Source organism: Podarcis muralis, chromosome 7, assembly GCF_964188315.1.
Source record: "Podarcis muralis chromosome 7, rPodMur119.hap1.1, whole genome shotgun sequence".
Classification (NCBI taxonomy): Eukaryota; Metazoa; Chordata; class Lepidosauria; order Squamata; family Lacertidae; genus Podarcis; species Podarcis muralis.
In genome coordinates, this window is record NC_135661.1 from 13704852 (window position 1) to 13726528 (window position 21677).

At 45.8% G+C, this 21677-nt stretch overlaps 2 protein-coding genes across 3 annotated transcripts in view; both read left to right on the forward strand.

Moving 5' to 3' along the window:
• The window catches only part of ADD2 (adducin 2), an 88500-nt gene that overhangs the window by 7571 nt on the left and 59252 nt on the right, over nucleotides 1–21677 (forward strand). The window lies entirely within an intron of this gene.
• LOC114602643 (transformer-2 protein homolog alpha-like) lies at nucleotides 18238–19710 on the forward strand. Its single transcript, XM_077931235.1, is given in 3 exon segments — nucleotides 18238–18708; nucleotides 18710–18922; nucleotides 19215–19710. Coding segments are annotated over 3 exon segments (897 nt in total). The 5' UTR covers nucleotides 18238–18376; the 3' UTR covers nucleotides 19567–19710.

Genomic DNA, 21677 nt, shown 5'->3' on the forward strand with positions numbered 1-21677 from the left:
TGACACTTGTTGCATTGCAGGTTCTAACAAAAGTTTGCATGCAGAATGTATTCATGATTTTCATCGAAAATTTGGTCATTTGCATTTTGAGGCAGTATCTAAAATGCCTGCCTTGGTTGAAGGTATGACTATTAAACCCTGCAAGTACCACATGAAGTGCAAAGCATGCGCAGCAAACAAGGTGAAAATGGCTGCGAAAGGTAAGGTGTCTAGTAGGCAAGCTACGGAACCATACCAAATTGTTCATGCTGATTTGGTTGGACCAGTATCGCCCTCTTTGGGTGGAAATAGGTACTTCATGGTTCTCATTGATGCATTTTCTAGATATATTTTTGTGTACAATCTCAAGCAGAAATCAGAGGCTTTTCCTAGGTTCAAGGAATTCTGTGCTTGGTTGGAAAATGTGCATGGTAAGAAGATAAAGACTCTTTTCAGTGATCGCGGGGGAGAATTCACTTCTCAGCAGTTTGAAGCTTTTCTGACTGAGAAAGGAATTCAACACGATTTGTCTAGTCCTTGCTCGCCATGGCAGAATGGACTTGCGGAACGGGCAAATCAGACATTGCTTCAAGGGTTAAAAACCTTGCTGCATGATGCCAATCTTCCAGAGAGTTATTGGGCCGAATCTCTCTCGTGTTTTGTTTACAGTTACAATCGCAGGTTATCTTCAGCGATTGGTTGTACCCCCTATGAGAAGATGTTTGGCAAGAAGCCATACATCAAACACATGAAAATTTTTGGTTCTGACATGTGGGTTCACTCACCACAAAACTCCAAGTTAGACAAGCGTGGATTGCATGGTATCTTTCTAGGTTATCAGAAAGGGTCTTACAGAATAATGATGACTGACTCTAAGACAATTAAGCTCACGAGAAGTGTTGAGTACAATGCAAAGTGGGGGGAGAATGTGGGAATTTTCCAATGTTATCCTGATGACGGTGATGAGACTGAGGATAGTCAAAAGCAACCACAACAACCCACTGATGAAGGTTCTGAGTCTGAATCTGAAACTGAATCAGGTGATTCAGAGGATTTCAAGAGTGCGAAAGCCTCTATGCGACCCTCTGAAAGCTCTGATCAAGAATTGGAGGAACCATTGTTCACAATAGGTCGTTTTTCTCCTAAGAAGGAAGAGGAGAGTGTTGAAGACTTAAGGCTCATTCGTAGGTCACAGAGAGCCACAAAAGGCAAACCTCCAAAGAGATTTGCTGATGAGTTTGCTACGATAGCAGTAACAGCTGTTAAAAGCTCCAAGAAGGTATTTGAACCTTCAAGTTTCCAAGAAATCCAGGGTTTGGATTCAAAGGAAGCTGAGCCATGGTTAAATGCCATGAAGGCTGAGCTTGATTCCTTGGAAAGGAACAAAACATGGGAACTAGTTCCAGTAGTTCCAGGAATGAAACTGCTTGGAAGCAAATGGGTCTTCAAAGCGAAGACAGATCAAAATGGCAAGATAGTCAGACACAAAGCCAGATTGGTAGCCAGAGGTTTTGCACAGGTACCAGGTGAAGACTATCACGAGACCTACTCACCCACAGTGAGGTATGAAAGCATTAGGCTTATGCTCAAGCGAGCTGCAGAGGAAAATCTACACATTAGTCACCATGATATTAATACAGCTTTTCTGTACGGATCTCTAGATGAATCACTTTATATGCTTCCACCTGATGGCGTACAGGTAAAACAGGGATTTGTTTGTGCTCTGAAGAAATCCCTTTATGGTCTCAAACAAAGTGCACGGTGTTGGCACACAAAACTCACTGAAGTATTGTTTTCTCTAGGTTTTCAGCAAGGGAAAGCTGATCCATGTGTATTTGTCAAAGAGGAGGGGCAAAAGAAACTGTACTGTTTGTTTTATGTTGATGATTTATTATTCTTTTGGAAAGATGTCGCATTGTACAATAACGCCCTAGCTCAACTGAAGGAGCACTTTGACATGAAAGATCTTGGTGAGGTAAACAACTATCTATCTCTGGAAATAGAGAGAGATCAAGATGGTAACATTCTAGTACACCAGTCACGGAAAATTGCTGATGTGTTAAACAAACTAAACCTGATGGATGCTAACCCTGTAGACACACCGATGACAACAGGTTATCAGGTAGATGACACTGAAGAAGCATTTTCTGACACTACACTGTACAGAAGTGTGCTAGGCAAGCTAAACTTCATTGCCAGATGTTCAAGACCAGACATTGCTGTTAGCTGTAATTTGCTAAGCAGACAAGTCAACAATCCTAGTGTCAAGGATTGGAAAGCTCTGAAACGCATAGCGCGGTATTTGAAAGGCACTATGCATTACAGACTGAGATTTAACAATCAGAAGTCTGGTGGTCTTGAAATATTTGCAGATGCAAGTTTTGGAAGTGACACTGCAGACAGGAAAAGTATGTCTGGAGTTTGCTACATGTACAATCAGGGTCTGTTTGATTGGTCATGCAAGAAGCAAACAACAGTTAGCTTAAGTACTTGTGAAGCTGAACTGAATGCACTGTCTTATTCACTAAAGGATTGTGAATGGTTGATACAATTGTGTGTTTACCAGGACAACAAAGCATGTTTGGCTTTGCTGAAGTCTGAAGGTTGTAAGCAAAGCACGAAGCACTTGCAATTAAAGTTGCAGCATGCTAGGGAATGTATTCAGAAGGGACTTGTAACGGTGTCCTATATGCCAGGTAATGAAATTCCTGCTGATGTATTGTCCAAGATTGTATCAAGGGATCAACACTGTACCTATGTGCAGAAGTTGGGTTTGTACTGATATTGTACGAACACGCTGCCCAGTGATGTTCACAGAAAGGGGGAGGATGTTGGTTTCTGCTTTCCTTCACTGTGCAGCGAAAGGGCTTGTCACGAGACAGGTGTTTACATTCCACAGTCTGTACTGTTGGAGTTTCTCACGGGAAAGGGAGACTGGATGTGACGTACACTGGTTTCCTGTTTTTCACTGTGTGTTTCTCTCCAAGCTGTCGAGGAGAGAGGATGCTTTTTCTGCTCCTGCAGAGGCAAGATGTCTTTCTGTAATATAACTGCTTTGAACTGTAAATAAAGCAATATTGAGTATGTAGTACGTACTCCTCATCCTTCCGCTGGGCACGGAACTCTGCTTTACACCAACACTGGAATGGAAGGCAAGAGGTGGGACGGTGCCAAATTTTGGTGTTGTACCACTGACTTGGTCTTCTTCTACCTGGTTTAATATTTCTCTTGAAATGGGCAAGAGCAGCCTACTCCAACCTGGTGCCCTTCAGATATTTCTGGACCACAATTCCCATCATCCTGTGCAGTGCTGGGGCTGATGGAAGCATGACAGTGCTGGCTGGAGCTGATGGGAGTTGCGGTCCAAGACATCGGGGTCGGGGCAGGTTAGTTCCATTTAGCGTCTGGTATGCCCAGGTGGTTGCTTAGACCATTTCCTCCTTTTATCTCCTTCCCCTTGTCACTTCTCCCTGAATAAATTGTGTGCCCATCTTTGGAAGCTCTTCCTAATTGCAGGCACATCTCCTTGCTCTTGTAGGCTTTATGTTCCAACGCTCTACGTGGCTTAGAAAAAGCTACATCACTGTTTCCATGGTTATGTTTGGTGTTAAATTCTGCCTCATCCAAGGATGCAGCAGACCGTTTCCAGAATTCTTGGATATTCCCTCTTGCTGCTGCTTTTGAGGTGAGGTTTCTATTTCTGTCAGATGCAGTTGCACAAGCGTTATGGTCAAATAACAATAAGAGAACAAACTAGAGGTGGATGAACCCTCCGAGGCTCTACTCGGAATGGATTGGGATTGAAGGGGCAGGCATTCCTGGGGAAATCCCGGGGGGGACCCCAAATCAATGCAATGATTTGGAAAGGTGCCATCTAGCTACCTCTTCCTTCTCCTTCTCCTTCTCCTTCTCCTTCTCCTTCTCCTTCTCCTTCTCCTTCTCCTTCTCCTCCTCCTCCTCCTCCTCCTCCTCCTCCTTCTTCTCCTCCTTCTCCTTCTCCTTCTCCTCCTCCTCCTCCTCCTCCTCCTCCTCCTCCTTCTCCTCCTTCTCCTCCTCCTCCTCCTTCTCCTCCTCCTCCTCCTCCTTCTCCTCCTCCTCCTCCTCCTCCTCCTCGGTTCAGGGTTAGCGATGGCAGCCATGAAAAGCTATTTTTAATTCCTTGTTGCTTCCTTCCCTTCTTCAGTCTAGAGCCACCTGAATACTAGCTCCATGTAAAATTAAACTTGAAACTAGCATTCTTTTCTGGGTGGCTATTCCCAGGGAGCACATCTATTTATGTATTCAGCTTTCAAGGCATGCTAAAATTAGGATGTGAACAGTTTTCAACACCTTTGCATTACTCCTTAGGCTACAGGCCTAGTCACTACATACTAGGGAGCCAGCCTCATTTAGCTCAATTGGACATTATTATAAATCAGCCTGCATAGGAGTGCATTGCTGGTGGCCCTGTTTGCTCTTATCATGCAACCATTGTTTACTGTGACAAGGACAGGCCATAGTAAGTCTCAGGTTTGCACAGTCCCACTTCCCTTTCCTCTTACTTGGGCTTCTGTTTTAGGTTAAGCATCAATAGGAACCCTAAACGGTGGTTTATCGTAACTGTGGTTTGTCAAAACAAGCCAGCTTCTTAGATTATGGTTGAAAAACAGCTTGTTTTAACAAGGCATATCTCAGGTTAACCTGAAATCTATCAGGTTCAGACAAAACGGCAAACTGTGGTTAATCTAAAACAGAAGGCTGACCAGAGCAAGAGGGGGCAGTAGGGAGGCCTCAAGTCTGAGTCTCACTGCAGCTTGTCCACAGAAAACTAAACTATGGTTTAGTAACTACCTTTAGTGGGGGGGAGCCTTTTATAGATTTATAATATTTATATCCCACCTGGGCCTCCTGGAAGCTGTCAGCATGCAACAGTGGCCACATCCCGGGAACGGCTTCGATTGGCTGGCTAAACCAGGTAGCTTGATGGGTCTCAAACACCTGCTGAGTTAAGGGCTTCCCCTGCATGCAAAGTCAGGCTCTGGCAGATTGAGCAGACGAGACCAATAGTGGGTCCAATGGTCAGGAAGGCAGTTTCTGCATGTGCTGTAGAGGGAAGTGAAGGGCAGATGGGGCTTGTCCACCTGAGAAGGCAGCCAGTCTAGGAGAAGGAAGACTCTGATCCTGAATGTGCAACTCCTTGCAGGACATCTTTGGAAGAAGAAAAGGCTAAGGAGTAAACCCTACACAAAGGGTTTTCTCAAGACAAACGGATGCCCAAATATTTAAATTTTGTGCATTGAATATGTTTTTTAAAATAGATATAAGGCAACATTCTAAATCTAATCTATATAACATATGCTTGTTCTGCATTATTGTGCTTTTATGTGATCCTTAGATGAAGTTAGATGCTTTTATGTGATCCTTAGATGAAGCCACTGCGCCGCTTGGACTTGCCGATTAGAAGGTCGGCGGTTCGAATCCCCGCGACGGGGTGAGCTCCCGTTGCTCGGTCCCTGCTCCTGCCAACCTAGCAGTTCGAAAGCACGTCAAAGTGCAAGTAGATAAATAGATACCACTCTGGCGGGAAGGTAAACAGAGTTTCCGTGCACTGCTCTGGTTTTGCCAGAAGCAGCTTAGTCATGCTGGCCACATGACCTGGAAAAACTTGTCTGTGGAAGCAGACAAACACCGGCTCTCTTGGCCAGTAAAGCGAGATGAGCACCGCAACCCCAGAGTCGTTCACGACTGGACTTAACTGTCAGGGGTTCTTTTACCTTTGATGAAGGGCAGTATAAAAATGTAATTAATTAATTAATTAATTTAAAAAAATAATTAAAAAAATTAATTTAATTAATTTAATTTTCTCCATTGACGTAAAGGTAAAGGTACCCCTGCCCGTACGGGCCAGTCTTGACAGACTCTAGGGTTGTGCGCCCATCTCACTTAAGAGGCCGAGGGCCAGCGCTGTCCGGAGACACTTCCGGGTCACGTGGCGAGCGTGACAAGCTGCATCTGGCAAGCCAGCGCAGCACATGGAAACGCCGTTTACCTTCCCGCCAGTAAGCGGTCCCTATTTATCTACTTGCACCCGGGGGTGCTTTCGAACTGCTAGGTTGGCAGGCGCTGGGACCGAGCAACAGGAGCGCACCCCGCCGCAGGGATTCGAACCGCCGACCTTTCGATCGGCAGGCCCTAGGCACTGAGGCTTTTACCCACAGCGCCACCCACGTCCCCCATTGACTTAGGGTGGCAGAAAATTTCCCAGTTCAATATTTGCCAGAAAACTCACCATCCCTGGATGGCAGCTATTTGCCGCTAAGCCCACTGAGTTCCTCTGGTGCTCTCAGACTCCAGCATCCTTTCCCAAGAGGGTGCTCTCTCCCATCTGCCCCAGCACTGTATGGTCATGCTGGCTGAGGCAGCTGGGAGCCCAAAACACCCAGAGGGCACCAGCTTGGTTGGGGGAAGCTGGGCAACAGTGTCCCTTCTCACCATTTCCAAGGTGAGAATGTTCAGGGTGGCTGCTTCCTCTGCCTGCAAGCCGGCACCGCCAGATACTCCATGCAACAGGACCCACGGCAAGCTTCTTCACCCCCCCACCCCACCCCCTGATTCACCATCTGCATTATGGAGCCACGTATTGTTTTGTGCCTTGCTAGATGTTACTGGAGAGGCAAGAGGTTGCCGCGATCGGTGGAAGTCTGCCCATGGCTGCTGTTGTATCGATTTACATTCTGAGATCAGCTTGATTTATTAAACTGCAGGCAAATGCATCAAAAGTTGAGGTTTCTTTTTACTTGAGTCAAAAATGGTGCTGTCATTAGGGTCAAAATGCACGAAAGGGTGAGGGGTGGCTGGTTGGTAACCTGGAGAGTGGGTAGGAAAGAGACTGGCTTTATTTTATCTCTGTGGTGCATCTCAAAAAGAGATACCGGAGCAGTAGGGCCTGTTAAATTGTTCAGCTGTCAACTTCCAAAAATGAGGGGTGCTAAGAAATTGTAACATGACTTGGGAATTCAAAAGATATTTTGGTTAAATAATTATATAATTTGGTTTTGCTTGGTAAGTAGAATGTGTGTAAAATTGCACAGAAATCATTAAAAGTGTGTGCAGTTATATCATATATCATTTATTATTTATTTACTTAGCATTACGTGACACTTTCAGAAGGTACAATTATAAGTCTTTGGTTTTCCAAAATCGTTTTTTGTTTTTTTTGTATTTTATCAAACATAGACTTAACAAGCTAAATGTTTTCCAGTCACCAAAATAATAGCAGATTTGAATACCTCACACCTAAAAACATATTTTTAAGACCCCTCACTAAAGAAATTTGCAAAAATTGTTTCACCCTATAGCATGGCATGCCCTACTGGAACAGCCATTCCACCAGACTTTCTCAGTGGGAGAGATGGGAAACAGAAGACTCATTCGCTCAGCTTCACCAATAGACCAGCTCCACCAGGCACCTCCTACCCCTGAATTGTGCCAGCCGGTCATTTTAAGAACTGTTTCAAGATTGGCGCCTGAGTTTGATTTCCTCCTCTTCCTTCCCTGTCCCTATTCCTTTGTGTGCCTGTCTCTTTTAGATTGCAAGCCTGTGGGCAGGGACCGTCTTGTTTTGATTGCTCCCATTTAAGCCACTCTGGAATTGACTGAAGAGCAGGGTACAAATGCTCTAAATAAATAATACTATAGGCAGCAGTAAGAATAAATCAGTTCAGTTTGCATTTTAATTCCTAAGTCACCCTTTCTGAACCAATAAGCAATCCGGAACACTGTTAATCCTTAAAAATCTGCATTTTTCTTTCTTTGTGTGATGTGATTCTTCAGTGCAAAATGCTATTATTATTAGTGAACGTATCTTACAAAGCTACACTGCATTACGATAAAGGGCTTGCAGGAAAACGTGACTGCGTGGAAAAATGCTCCTAGAAACGCAAGCGGGTTTTCATCCTGACTTTTTGCAAAGAAAAATGTGCAAATAGACGCTGAAAGAGGGCAAGTGGAACTTAGGGCTGGGGAAAATGAGAAACGGAGAAAGAACTGAAATGGACAGATTTACCCATCCGTGGCTGCCAGGCATCCGATATGCTCTAAGACAAGACAGGGAGCTCCACTAATAGCAGAGTGTGTAGAGAGGAAATGTGGGCCGCCTTCCGTACATGATGGAGAGGACATCAGTCTTTGTTTCAGTTAATCTGGTTGCTGTCGTAGATGCGAAAACTCTATTCGGGAATTTGCTCCGAGCCAAATCCACCGAGAAGCCTTTCTCTCTCTACTCCCGCATGATGTTTCATTGTGAAGGTACTCCTAGCACCATATCCCAGAATGCCTCCCAGCCCCAGGCAGAAGTGTCAATTATTCCTCTCGCGTTGGCTTCTGCTGCACAAAATTAGCAGCAGAGTTGCAAGAGAGCTTTCGCTCAGAGTCGCAAGGTGCACAGAGGTTTGTGTTGGGCCGGCTTTGCTCAGCCTCTTGGACCTGAGCTCTGCCAGGCTGACCCTGCCATCCATGCTGACCTTGACACACTGGCTATGACTGTCCTGTCGTCCCACTGCTTTCTGTCGTCCTGTCATCCTGTCGTCACTGCTTTCTGTCGTTCTGTCGTCCTGTCGTCTCACTGCTTTCCCTTGGGGAAACCTGCTCAGAGCTCAGAGCAAACAGCAATTTGGGCTTCCCCCGGATAAGCTTTTGTTCCGATTTATTACTAAAGAGTGGTTTTCCCTTGGAAAGGAGCAGGACAAAGGAAAAAGGGCTCAGGCCAGTGCTTTCCAGGCACGGTAGAAGTGGAAGTGTGGATGAGCCCTCAGAGATCGAAGGAACCAGAAAGCATTGCCTGATGGATCCTGCTCAGGTTGTCTTGCCTGACACCAGAGACATGTGGATCTGTGGGATAAGGCTGGTGGCCTCTTTGCTTGATCCTTGCCTATCCTGGCCAGTTAAAAAAGCAAGATTGGGACTGAGTGAGTGGACCTCTGAGGCGGTTAATCCCTCTTTGAGGGAAGAAGTTGTTCCTGACAACCTGAAGAGGCCACTGGGAAAGTCGCACCTTTAACAAGTCAAACTTGGTCTATCAGTTGTTGTTGTTTAGTCGTTTAGTCGTGTCCGACTCTTCATGACCCCATGGACCAGTGCACGCCAGGCACTTCTGTCTTCCACTGCCTCCCGCAGTTTGGTCAAACTCATGCTGGTAGCTTCGAGAACACTGTCCAACCATCTCGCCCTCTGTCGTCCCCTTCTCCTTGTGCCCTCCATCTTTCCCAACATCAGTGTCTTCTCCAGGGAGTCTTCTCTTCTCATGAGGTGGCCAAAGTATTGGAGCCTCAGCTTCACGATCTGTCCTTCCAGTGAGCACTCAGGGCTGATTTCCTTAAGAATGGATAGGTTTGATCTTGCAGTCCATGGGACTCTCAAGAGTCTCCTCCAGCACCATAATTCAAAAGCATCAATTCTTCGGCGATCAGCATTCTTTATGGTCCAGCTCTCACTTCCATACATCACTACTGGGAAAACCATGGCTTTAACTATACGGACCTTTGTTGGCAAGGTGACGTCTCTACTTTTTAAGATGCTGTCTAGGTTTGTCATTGCTTTCCTCCCAAGAAGCAGGCGTCTCTTAATTTCGTGGCTGCTGTCACCATCTGCTGTGATCATGGAGCCCAAGAAAGTGAAATCTCTCACTGCCTCCATTTCTTCCCCTTCTATTTGCCAGGAGGTGATGGGGCCAGTGGTCATGATCTTAGTTTTTTTGATGTTGAGCTTCAGACCATATTTTGCGCTCTCCTCTTTCACCCTCATTAAAAGGTTCTTTAATTCCTCCTCACTTTCTGCCATCAAGGTTGTGTCATCTGCATATCTGAGGTTGTTGATATTTCTTCCGGCGATCTTAATTCCGGCTAGGTATTCATCCAGCCCAGCCTTTTGCATGATGACTTCTGCATATAAGTTAAATAACCAGGGAGACAAAATACAACCTTGTCGTACTCCTTTCCCAATTTAGAACCAATCAGTTGTTCCATATCCAGTTCTAACTGTACCCTTGTACTAATTTTCCAATTTTGGACAAGGCATTGTTGTGGGCTGTGGCCTTCCAATGCCAGACGGTCTTGGGTGATGCTGATGGTTTAGATCTGTCTTAGTCTGATTTCAGGTAAGGCTTTGGGATGGAAAAGGCATCCTGGTGGGTGACTTATGATGGGAAATAGGCCATGGAGATGCTGCTCTCTCAGTGCTCCTGAAGCTCTTGGTGGCTTTTCGTACGACTGACTGTGGATTGTCTATCAGAGTTTGGCTTAAGGGATAGTGTTTTGAGATGAGTTGGCTAAGTTTGTTGTCTCAAATCACTGTCATTTGGAATTTATTATTCCTGTTGTGGTTCTTAATGGTGTCAGCCGCTTCACCGAAGAGCTGGATATCCAAAATTGTCTGATAGGGAACCTGTTCTCGTATGCCAGCAAAATGGGACTGTCTACTCAGAGAAGTGGAAGGGAACATACCCGAAACCAGCCCAACAAAGACTGGGCATGCTCAGCTACCATGCAATGCTAGCTGGCTGGCTGTGTGTGTGTGTGTGTGTGTGTGTGTGTGTGTGTGTGTAAAAAGAAGGGGGCAACCTGGAAGAAGGCACATCTGGCTATACGACTGGAATGTTTCGGACTACATCTCCCATTAGCCCCAGCTTCAAACAGCCTTGCAGGCGGAGGCTGGTGGGAGTTGCTGTCTAAACTGCCTGGAGGGCACCAGGCTGGGGGAGGCGGACTTATATTCCATAATAAATTAGCTGCTTTTTAAGGTGCTGTTGCAAGACTCTTTGTTGTTCTTAACTGAATCACATGCATTTGGAACTTCTGACATTTTGTGTAGATAAAAGCAAAGATCGCATGATTTTTTAAAAAATGGGTTCAAGTAAGTGTCTGTGAATTGGGCATTAACTCTGTCCCCACCCCCACCCCAACACAAACACACACACATGAGCAGAGAGCACAATGGTTCTCTGCAAGGTGACTTGGCTGCCTGCACTCAGGGGCAGTTTGAAATGACGGGTCTGTGGGAATGTTCTGGGGTGCAGGAGAGGATATATTGACTAATTATATCCTTATCCAACTTGTGCTAACAAGTTCCCAAAATATCAGCAGAGTTTATAAACATTCCCCTTTAAGTGCGCAACGGTAACGTGTGCACAGGTTCGCTAGAACCTCTGTAATAATTACTCTGGTAATTTCCCCTTTTGTTCCCTCTTAAAATACAAGACACGACACAGTCTTTATAAAAGTATAAAAGAGTTTACTCACGTTCTGTTCACAATATGATCCCAGAAGGCAGACAGGCTTAAAAAGGTTACATACATTTAGAATCTATCTTGTAGCAAGATAGTCCTTATCTCCTCTCTTGGCTGGGAGCCAAGAGAGCATCCTTAGATGTTTCCTCATCGAAGGAAGATGGCAGAGAGAGAGAGAGTGGCTGCCTGCCCTGTGCTTTTGTCATTACCTGCACAGGTGAGGCCACACCCACCTCTGGTCACATGCGGAGGAAGTCCGTCCCCAGGAAGTTTACCTGCTTGCTGGACAGACATCCCTCCCCATGTTCTAACATGTACACTCTAGGAATGTTGTCATTGACTGCTCCTGTGTTTACATCCCACAGGGTCAAGTATCAATACTGTATATCTCGCAAGCCATGTTCTCCCAAAACAGCCTCGTCTCCAGGCCCTTAAAATGTCGTGTCTGTCTTCACCCTAAAACAGCAAATCCTTTCCTGGAAAAAAGGACCATCTCTTTCCTTTCTGGCACCAAATAGATTTTCCCCCTCAAAGAGAGCCTCCATATTCCTCATTTAATTTTTAATTTTTTTATCAATCAGGAGAGTACAAGAGAAAAGAGGCCTCCTGTTTTGCAAGATGAAAAGCCTTGTTCCTTCCCAATGAATCAACATTAGCAGTTAAGTGGATTAATATGGCTCTTTTGGCTGGTTTATGCCACGTTAGACCCGGGGATGGAGATAATTCATTCTGTTTCAGGCCAGCTCCTGGCAATTCTTTGATGGGGCAATATTTTTGTGTGGAAAATCACAGCAGGGAGGGTTTTTAAATGACCAGGCCATGACTCCTCCACTTCCCTATCGATCCCCGCTGGCTTCCTCTCTCTCCCATCTGTTTGATTAGGTCACAAAATACATATCGATTTTTCTTCCTCTTTTATGTAACTGACATTTGAGAGATGATTCACAGCTCCATCAGAAAACTGTTGCATCCAAGGGCCAGAGGCAAGGTGAGGCCAAGATGCTTAGATGCCAGAAATGGGACCCTCCCCTCCAGCTGACTGGCTGTTGCAGGAAGGGTACTACTTGGCAGTGCTGTGATTGGTTGGTTGGTTGGTTGCATTTATATCCCACCTTTTTCTCCAAGGAGCTTAAGGCGGTATATATGGTACATGGTTCTTCCTCCTCTCATTTAATCCTCACAACAACCCTGTGAGATGTAGGTTAGGCCAAAAGGTGCTGCGCTGCATCATGGCTCCCTGAGAATTTGAATCTTGGTCTCCCAAGTCCAACACTCCGACCAGTATAGCGCATTGGCTCTTTATTATAAATTCTTAAATGCACCTTTCCCTTATTGCCAACTTGTCAGGTCAGGCTGCTTATCTGACTGCCCTCAAGATAACAAGGCAGTCTTCTTCACCTTGTACACTCCAGATGCATTTTTGTATATTATTTCCACCAATATATGCATTTATGGGCACTAGTACAGGGGTGCCCAAACTTTTTTCAAAGAGGGCCAGATTTGATGAAGTGAACATGCGTGAGGGCCAACCTTTTTTTACGATTTTACTCCAAAGTTGTTGAGCTTTTTCTAGGAGTGAACTTGTTGAGCTTTTAGGATTTGACACCAATACATAAACTGCCACGGGGGCCAGATAAAACCATAAAACCAGTCGGGTGGCCAGATTAGGCCCCCAAAACGGACTTTGGACACGTCTGCCCTAGCATGTGGACTTTTATACACATGATTTGGTTGGAGAACTGCAAGACAAGATTCAGAGGAAGGCTGTGTTTTGGTTTGCGTATTGCTCTGGGAAGTGTGGAAAGGATAAGGAGTTATGTACAAATAAGTTTTAAGTTTTAGGGTCTTTTATGGTAAGATAAGGTTAAAATAAATTAAGATAATTAAATGACAGGAAATAGTGAAAGATGGAAAGGATTTGCTGAAATAATTAATAACTAGAATACAAAAAAGGGAGGTGTGAGGAGGTCGATGAAACAAGTTAATGAAAGATAAAGATATGGAAATATTGGATCTGTTTTTAATTGCTTTTGTTTTTGTTTTTGTTTTGATGTATTGTGTGTTTTGTTGTTTTTTATATGTATTGATTTGTATTGTTGACTTTTTTTCCTCTTTTTTTCTTACTTTTTTCTGTAACTTTAAACTTTTAATAAATATCATTTTTTTAAAAAAGGGGGGAAGTGTGGAAAGGGTAGTTTTGCCTTTTAAGTGTGAAGTTAATTAAATCTGAAGTTATGAACTGTGAAGTTTATTTAATTAGCCATGATTCCTGCATCACAGGGGTTGAACTAGATGACCCTTAGGGTCCCTTCCAGATCTACGATTCTATGATTCTATGACTACAACTCCCAGCCAGAGCCAACGCAGTAGTATGAATCCTGGGACTGATGGGAATTTTAATCCAAAGCATCTGGAAGGCTTATTATAGGGAACTCCCTTCGCCTTCAGCATCTGGAAAGTCTCCCCCCCCCCCCAGATATTCAAAGGTTTGGGAGGAAGTATAGTGTCCTGCCTGTTGTCTTTGTCCATGGAGTTTTCTTGGCAAGGATACTGGAGTGGCTTGCCGGTTCCTCCTCCAGGTGGATCACGTTTGGTCAAAACGCTCCACTATGACCTGTTCATCTTGTGTGCCCTGCTCGGCGTAGTTCATAGCTTCTCTGAGTTCTTCAAGCCCCTTCGCCACGGCAAGGCAGTGAAATTAAAAGACGCCTGCTTCTTGGGAGAAGGGCAATGACAGGCCTAGACAGCATCTTGAGAAGTAGAGATGTCACCTTGCCAACAAAGGTCCGTATAGTTAAAGCCATGGTCTTCCCAGTAGTGATGTATGGAAGTGAGAGCTGGACCATAAAGAAGGCTGATCGCCGAAGAATTGATGCTTTTGAATTATGGTGCTGGAGGAGACTCTTGAGAGTCCCATGGACTGCAAGAAGATCAAACGCATCCATTCTTAAGGAAATCAGCCCTGAGTGCTCGCTGGAAGGACAGATCGTGAAGCTGAGGCTCCAGTACTTTGGCCACCTCATGAGAAGAGAAGACTCCCTGGAGAAGACACTGATGCTGGGAAAGATGGAGGGCACAAGGAGAAGGGGACGACAGAGGACGAGATGGTTGGATAGTGTTTTCGAGGTTACCAGCATGGGTTTGACCAAACTGCGGGAGGTAGTGGAGGACAGAGGTGCCTGGCGTGCTCTGGTCCATGGGGTCACGAAGAGTCGGACACGACTAAACGACTAAACAACAACAACAACATAGTGTCCTGCTGCCTCTTCTTTTAACGGCATTTCGCCTCTCTGATTACATTAAAAGCTGCTTCTTTCAGATCAATGGGATAATTCCATTTGGCCCCATCCATCACAGTGTGCTTAATAGAACCCAGCCCAGTTCATTTGCCCAGAATTATAGGCATATTCATGCTTAACCTTTCTCCCCGCTCTTTGCAGCACAGCTCTGCGCTTTAAAGCTTCATATCTGAGCACCCTTTTTTTTTATCCAGAGCTGTCTCCCCAAAAACTTGCTCTTTAAAGCTCAATCAGAGCAAACAGCTATTTTGGTGTTCCACATATTGCCTTTTGCTCTGATTCAGCTTTCAAAAGCGGGTATTTAGTGTAGCAGCTTGACCCGAGACATGTTTACTTGGAAGTGAATCTTACAGTGGGACTTACTCTGAAGTAAGAAAGCATAGGGTGCATCTTTCACTGCTTGAACTAGTGGCTAAGACTTCACCAGCTCAGCAATGAAGAACCTGGAAAAATCTGCATTTGTCTTTGTGGTATAATAACTTATAAACTTTGTACACATAAATAGTGTGTTGGGTGGGTGGGTGTGAAGGATCCAGAACACGGTTACATCATCCAGGGGGACTTTATTCAGTTTCAAACTCCTGATAAAGGGATGGGAGCAAACCAGACAGGTGTGCTTGTTTGTTTCCTTCAGGTCTAAAGTCACAGCACGCAGCAATTGCTAAGCATCCTGTGCTGGTCCAAAGAGCAAGAACTGTTCTCCAAGACACCCCTGGTTCAAATGTCTCCTCGCCAATCAACTCTCCCTGGCTTGACTGTATGCAAGGAGGTATCTAATGGCTTCAGAGTGCCATCTGCTCTGAGGGAAGGATGAGCTATTTGACCTTCCTTACAGGAATGCACTAGGATTGTTGAAATTATTCACGTGAAGTGGTCCGAGGAGACTAAATGCCAAGAGTGGTGTAGTGCTTAGCCTGTTGGGCAAAGAGTGGGGAATCCGTGGTTCAAATTCTGTTCATTGGGGTGGATGCACCAATCACTACCACTCATCCTAACATACCTTACAGGGTTGTTGTGAGGATAAAATGGGAGGTGGTAGGACCATGCATGTGTGTGCCCGCCCACCCCATCCTTGCAGGAAGAGTAGAATATGAATGCATAATACTATTATTAAGCAGCTTCCCCCTGTTTCCCCCTCCATGCTGTGCTGCCACCCAGTCTGAGTCAGCAGTGGCTAGCTGGGGATCAAGCACGCAGCTGGCATGACTCAGCTAAGATGCCGTAGATGCAAATGCCACATTGACGAAGCAGCACAGCCAACCGTTTAACCTTCTCCTGAGATGTTCTGGTGCTTTTAAATGTAGCTCTGGCATTTCAGTGCCTTGGCATTTTCCCAATGGATGGTTCCATCAGTCATGGCTGGCATGTTGCTCAGCTCAGGACAAAAGCTTCCCACCCAGTGGAAAAGGAGATTGACAAGCTGGAAGGTGTGCAGAGCAAGGCAACCAAGAGGCTCAAAGGTCTGAGAACCAAGCCTTAGGAACAGTTGAGGGATGTTTAGCCTAGAGAAGAGAAGACTGAGAGGTGGAAAAGAACTTTCTGGCAGCAAGAGCCATTTGACAGTGGAACAGACTGTGTCAGAAGGTAGTGGACTTTCCTCCACTGAAGGTTTTTAAACAAGAGTTTGCATTCCCTTCTCCTGCCAATCTAGCAGTTCAAAAGCACAAAGTGCAAGTAGATAAATGGCAGGAAGATAAACTGTGCACTGCTCTGGTTCGCCAGAAGTGACTTAGTCATGCTGGCCCCATGACCCGGAAGCTGTACGCCGGCTCCCTTGGCCAATAAAGCGAGATGAGCGCCGCAACCCCAGAGTCATCCACGACTAGACCTAACGGCCCTTTACCTTTACCTTTTTTGCAGTGGTGGACCTTGAGGTCTCAAATTTCAGTGGTGTCATGTACCATGGCAAAATTTGGCACACGCCCCTCCCTGCCTCTCACCTTCCTTTCTACATTATAGTTGCAGTGCCCCTGAAGTTCTGCACCCAGTGCGACCAAACTGGTCACACTCCCCAAAATCTGCCTCAGAGTTTGGATGGCCTCTACCATGGATTCCTTAACTCTACAATTTTATTATTCTATTTGCAGAGCCTGGCTACACATTAAATGCCCGATTCTTCTACATCTGTGTCTTCTTCGGTTGTTCATCTGCTATGCTGAATTTGGTTTCTTGCAAAATGCCGCTGATCCAGTAGGAGAGATCTCTTTAGAGTCAGACTAATGGTAGCACTTCCTGCGCTTGGCTGGACCTGCTGAGCCGAAGCTGTTGGCCTCCTGCTGGTACCAGGACCAGAGTTGGCATTTGCCACTGGGCAACTCTCTGGCAAGCTGGATTTAGAAGAGGCAGAGGAACCAGAGACCAAATTGCAAACATGCGCTGGATTATGGAGAAAGCTAGAGAGTTCCAGAAAGACATCTACTTCTGCTTCATTGACTATGCAAAAGCCTTTGACTGTGTCGACCACAGCAAACTATGGCAAGTTCTTAAAGAAATGGGAGTGCCTGATCACCTCATCTGTCTCCTGAGAAATCTCTATGTGGGACAAGAAGCTACAGTTAGGACTGGATATGGAACAACTGATTGGTTCAAAATTGGGAAAGGAGTACGACAAGGCTGTATTTTGTCTCCTTGCTTATTTAATTTATATGCAGAATACATCATGTGAAAGGCTGGGCTGGATGAATCCCAAACTGGAATTAAGATTGCCGGAAGAAATATCAACAACCTCAGATATGCAGATGACACAACCTTGATGGCAGAAAGTGAGGAGGAATTAAAGAACTTTTTAATGAGGGTGAAAGAGGAGAGCACAAAATATGGTCTGAAGCTCAACATCAAAAAAATGAAGATCGTGGCCACCGGTCCCATCACCTCCTGGCAAATAGAAGGGGAAGAAATGGAGGTAGTGAGAGATTTTACTTTCTTGGGCTCCATGATCACTGCAGATGGTGACAGCAGCCACGAAATTAAAAGACGCCTGCTTCTTGGGAGAAGGGCAATGACAGGTCTAGACAGCACCTTGAGAAGTAGAGACGTCACCTTGCCAACAAAGGTCCGTATAGTTAAAGCCATGGTTTTCCCAGTAGTGATGTATGGAAGTGAGAGCTGGACCATAAAGAAGGCTGATCGCCGAAGAATTGATGCTTTTGAATTATGGTGCTGGAGAAGACTCTTGAGAGTCCCATGGACTGCAAGAAGATCAAACACATCCATTCTTAAGGAAATCAGCCCTGAGTGCTCGCTGGAAGGACAGATCGTGAAGCTGAGGCTCCAGTACTTTGGCCACCTCATGAGAAGAGAAGACTCCCTGGAGAAGACACTGATGCTGGGAAAGATGGAGGGCACAAGGAGAAGGGGGCGACAGAGGACGAGATGGTTGGATAGTGTTTTTGAGGTTACCAGCATGAGTTTGACCAAACTGCGGGAGGTAGTGGAGGACAGAGGTGCCTGGCATGCGCTGGTCCATGGGGTCATGAAGAGTCGGACATGACTAAACGACTAAACAACAACTCTCTGGCTAGCATGCAATCTGTAAGTCAAGCCAAATGGTCAATGGCTATGGGAGGCCTGACCAGCCTGACAACAGCCATCCCTTAGTTAAAGGCCAAGTTCCCATATTTATCCAGTTCTGAATGTTCAGTTTTATCATGTTGCAGGTGCCCTGGGGGCTGAGGGAATACTGGGTTATCAAAATGTAATTTTCCTGGTCAGGCGCAGACCTTACGGAGCGAGGCGCCATTTTGCGCTGCTGCTGCTGCTACTGCCGCCACCTCCGCCGCCACAAGAGGGTAGCTGGTTGACTGAGGAGGCAGCCTAAGGAGAAGGTCGCGGGGCTCAAATGCTCCTCGCCCGGGTTCCCGCTCGTTTCGTCCGCCTGCCGGGTTGGGAGGAAAGCGCCGCCATGAGTGACATGGAGGAGAACAACTTTGAGGGGAGGGAGTCGCGCTCCCAGTCAAAATCTCCAGCTGGGAGTCCTGCTCGTGTAAAATCTGAGAGCAGGTCAGGATCACGTAGCCCATCAAGAGCTTCTAAACATTCTGAGTCACGCTCTCGATCAAGATCAAAATCCAGGTCCAGGTCAAGAAGGCATTCTCACAGGTGTTACACTCGCTCTAGATCCCATTCTCATAGAAGGCGATCACAAAGCAGATCATAGATCATACACTCCAGAGTACCGGCGTCGAAGGAGCCGCAGTCACTCTCCAATGTCTAACCGAAGAAGGCACACTGGCAGCAGAGCTAATCCAGATCCTAATACATGCCTTGGCGTGTTTGGCCTCAGTTTGTATAAAACTGAGAGGGATCTTCGTGAAGTCTTCTCTCGTTACGGACCTTTGAGCGGTGTCAATGTGGTTTATGATCAACGAACTGGACGATCAAACGCATCCATTCTTAAGGAAATCAGCCCTGAGTGCTCACTGGAAGGACAGATCGTGAAGCTGAGGCTCCAGTACTTTGGCCACCTCATGAGAAGAGAAGACTCCCTGGAGAAGACACTGATGCTGGGAAAGATGGAGGGCACAAGGAGAAGGGGGCGACAGAGGATGAGATGGTAGGATAGTGTTTTCGAGGTTACCAGCATGGGTTTGACCAAACTGCGGGAAGTAGTGGAGGACAGAGGTGCCTGGCGTGCTCTGGTCCATGGGGTCACGAAGAGTCGGACACGACTAAACGACTAAACAACAACAACACTTTGAAAGAATAGATGATTCTAAAGAGGCATTGGAACATGCAAATGGAATGGAGCTGGATGGCAGGAGAATCCGGGTGGATTATTCTATCACAAAGAGAGCACACATGCCCACCCCTGGAATCTACATGGGTAGGCCAACCCATAGTGGAGGTGGTGGCGGAGGAGGTGGAGGAGCTGGCCGTCACCGTGATTCCTATTACGACAGAGGATATGACCGAGGCTATGACAGATATGAAGAATATGATTACCGTTACAGGAGGCGATCACCTTCACCTTACTATAGTCGTTACAGATCATGGTCAAGATCCCATTCCTACAGCCCAAGGCGCTATTGAAGAAGAGAAGCTAGTCACAGTTGCAAATACAATTTTTAAACAGCAAGTTCCGAACTTCGCTTTCCCTATAGATCCCCTGCAGTTATCTGAAACCCTATTAAAAGTTCCTTGGTTCATTTAGAATATATGTGTTTTCAGTTGAAATACCAGTTTTCCATCTCTTCTTATTGTAATACTCCAGGTGTAATTGTTGTAGCTTTATGTACTTAAATATCTTTAAGGTAAAGTAAAGGTAAAGGTACCCCTGCCCATACGGGCCAGTCTTGACAGACTCTGGGGTTGTGCGCCCATCTCACTTAAGAGGCCAGGGGCCAGCGCTGTCCGCAGACACTTCCGGGTCACGTGGCAAGCGTGACAAAGCTGCATCTGGCGAGCCAGCGCAGCACACGGAACGCTGTTTACCTTCCCGCTGGTAAGCGGTCCCTATTTATCTACTTGCACCCGGGGGTGCTTTCAAACTGCTAGGTTGGCAGGCGCTGGGACCGAGCAACGGGAGCGCACCCCGCCGTGGGGATTCGAACCGCCAACCTTTCGATCGGCAAGTCCTAGGCGCTGAGGCTTTTACCCACAGCGCCACCCGCGTCCCTAAATATCTTTAAGTGGAAACTAAATAGGAAACCCAAAGTGGTAATACGTTTTGTGAATTTTTTTTTAAAGCAAGTGGATTTTTGTTGAACGTAATGGGGAAGGAAAACAGAAGTGTGTTAAAGCCCTGCATGTTGTGTTTCAGTAAAAATCTACTATTTTAATGAACTGTTCATCTTTCTGCCTATTACTTTTGGGGAAGAAAGTGTTGTTCTGTATCTTCAGTTATAGCCCAAGTCAGTGCATGCTCTTAAACCAGAGCATTTTCACTCATTTTCTCAATGCAGTGATTTAATAATAATAATAAAAAAACATTGGAGGGAAGTCTTTGAAAAAACAAAATTCTCGTATACTACAAATTTCACCTTGGCATGTGTTTAATATAATCACAGTGTTAATATGGGTGACATTTGAAATTTGGTTAATATTAAATTGACTGGAACACATTCTTATGTTTGCCCCATAATCAGGACAGGCCTAATTTACTGGGCGTAGAAAATATTTGATCTGTTCTCAGCAGTTCTATATGGAAATAAAATTATGGTTAAGCAGGAAAAAACAAAAGAACAAAACAAAACAAAACAAAATGTAATTTTCCTATCCAGTTTCTCTCTCTCTCTCTTTCTCTCTCTCTCTGTGGTACTGGGTCAAACCACTGGATGAAACTCCTAGCCCAGTGCTGACTTTGCTTCAAATCTGCAGGGAGCTCAGGCGTGGCTCATTCCTACTGCTGCTAACTGTGCTCATTTAACAGCAGATGACCAAGACTAAAGATGGGACCTGCTTCCCACAGACCAGGTCTTCAGCTACCATATTCTTCCTCCCCCACCTCCATTGATGAATCTGGTCTCTTATCAGCTATTTTCAGTTTGCTTTGCCATTTTTATCGAGGCAACGATGTGAGTGTGGGGCTTTTGCTACTCGTCCTCAGAGGAACCAGGTCAGCATCCAGTAAAGTGGTACCCCCTGGAACTGAGAAATTGGTTGCCATAGTAACCCCTAAGAGTCTAGCAGGCCTGAGAGTGCTGCGGTGCGGAAGGCAAGTCCACAGAGATGGGCAGCTGGCGAGGAGAGTGAGTGTCTGTTAGGAGAGTTGGAGAGTAGGTTAAGTCATGGCAAGCCTGAGAAATAAGCTCTTGCTTGCATCCCCCTGATTGTAGGCATCTCTCAAGGGCCAGTGGGTTAATTGTGCAGCCACAGGGCCAGGACTGGTTGTGTGGGTCCTCCCCAGAGAATTAGGTCTCCTCCTACAACCTGCAAAGGGCACTGAAATCCTAAGTGTAAGCCTGAGGATCTGCATAGGCCATCAGACAAACTCCCTTCCCTTCTGTGGGGTCTGCCTCCCTCCCGCCCCTCCCTTTAGTGCTACTGATCCACTTTAAACATTTAAGGTTGTGGCAAGGATGCCAGCGAGATAATGTACCTACGCTGGTGCACTGTATATGCAATGCCAAAGCAGAGGAGCAGATGGGGTGAGGGTCAGGCGCATCGTAGAGCCATGAAGCAATAATGTGGGGAGTACTATT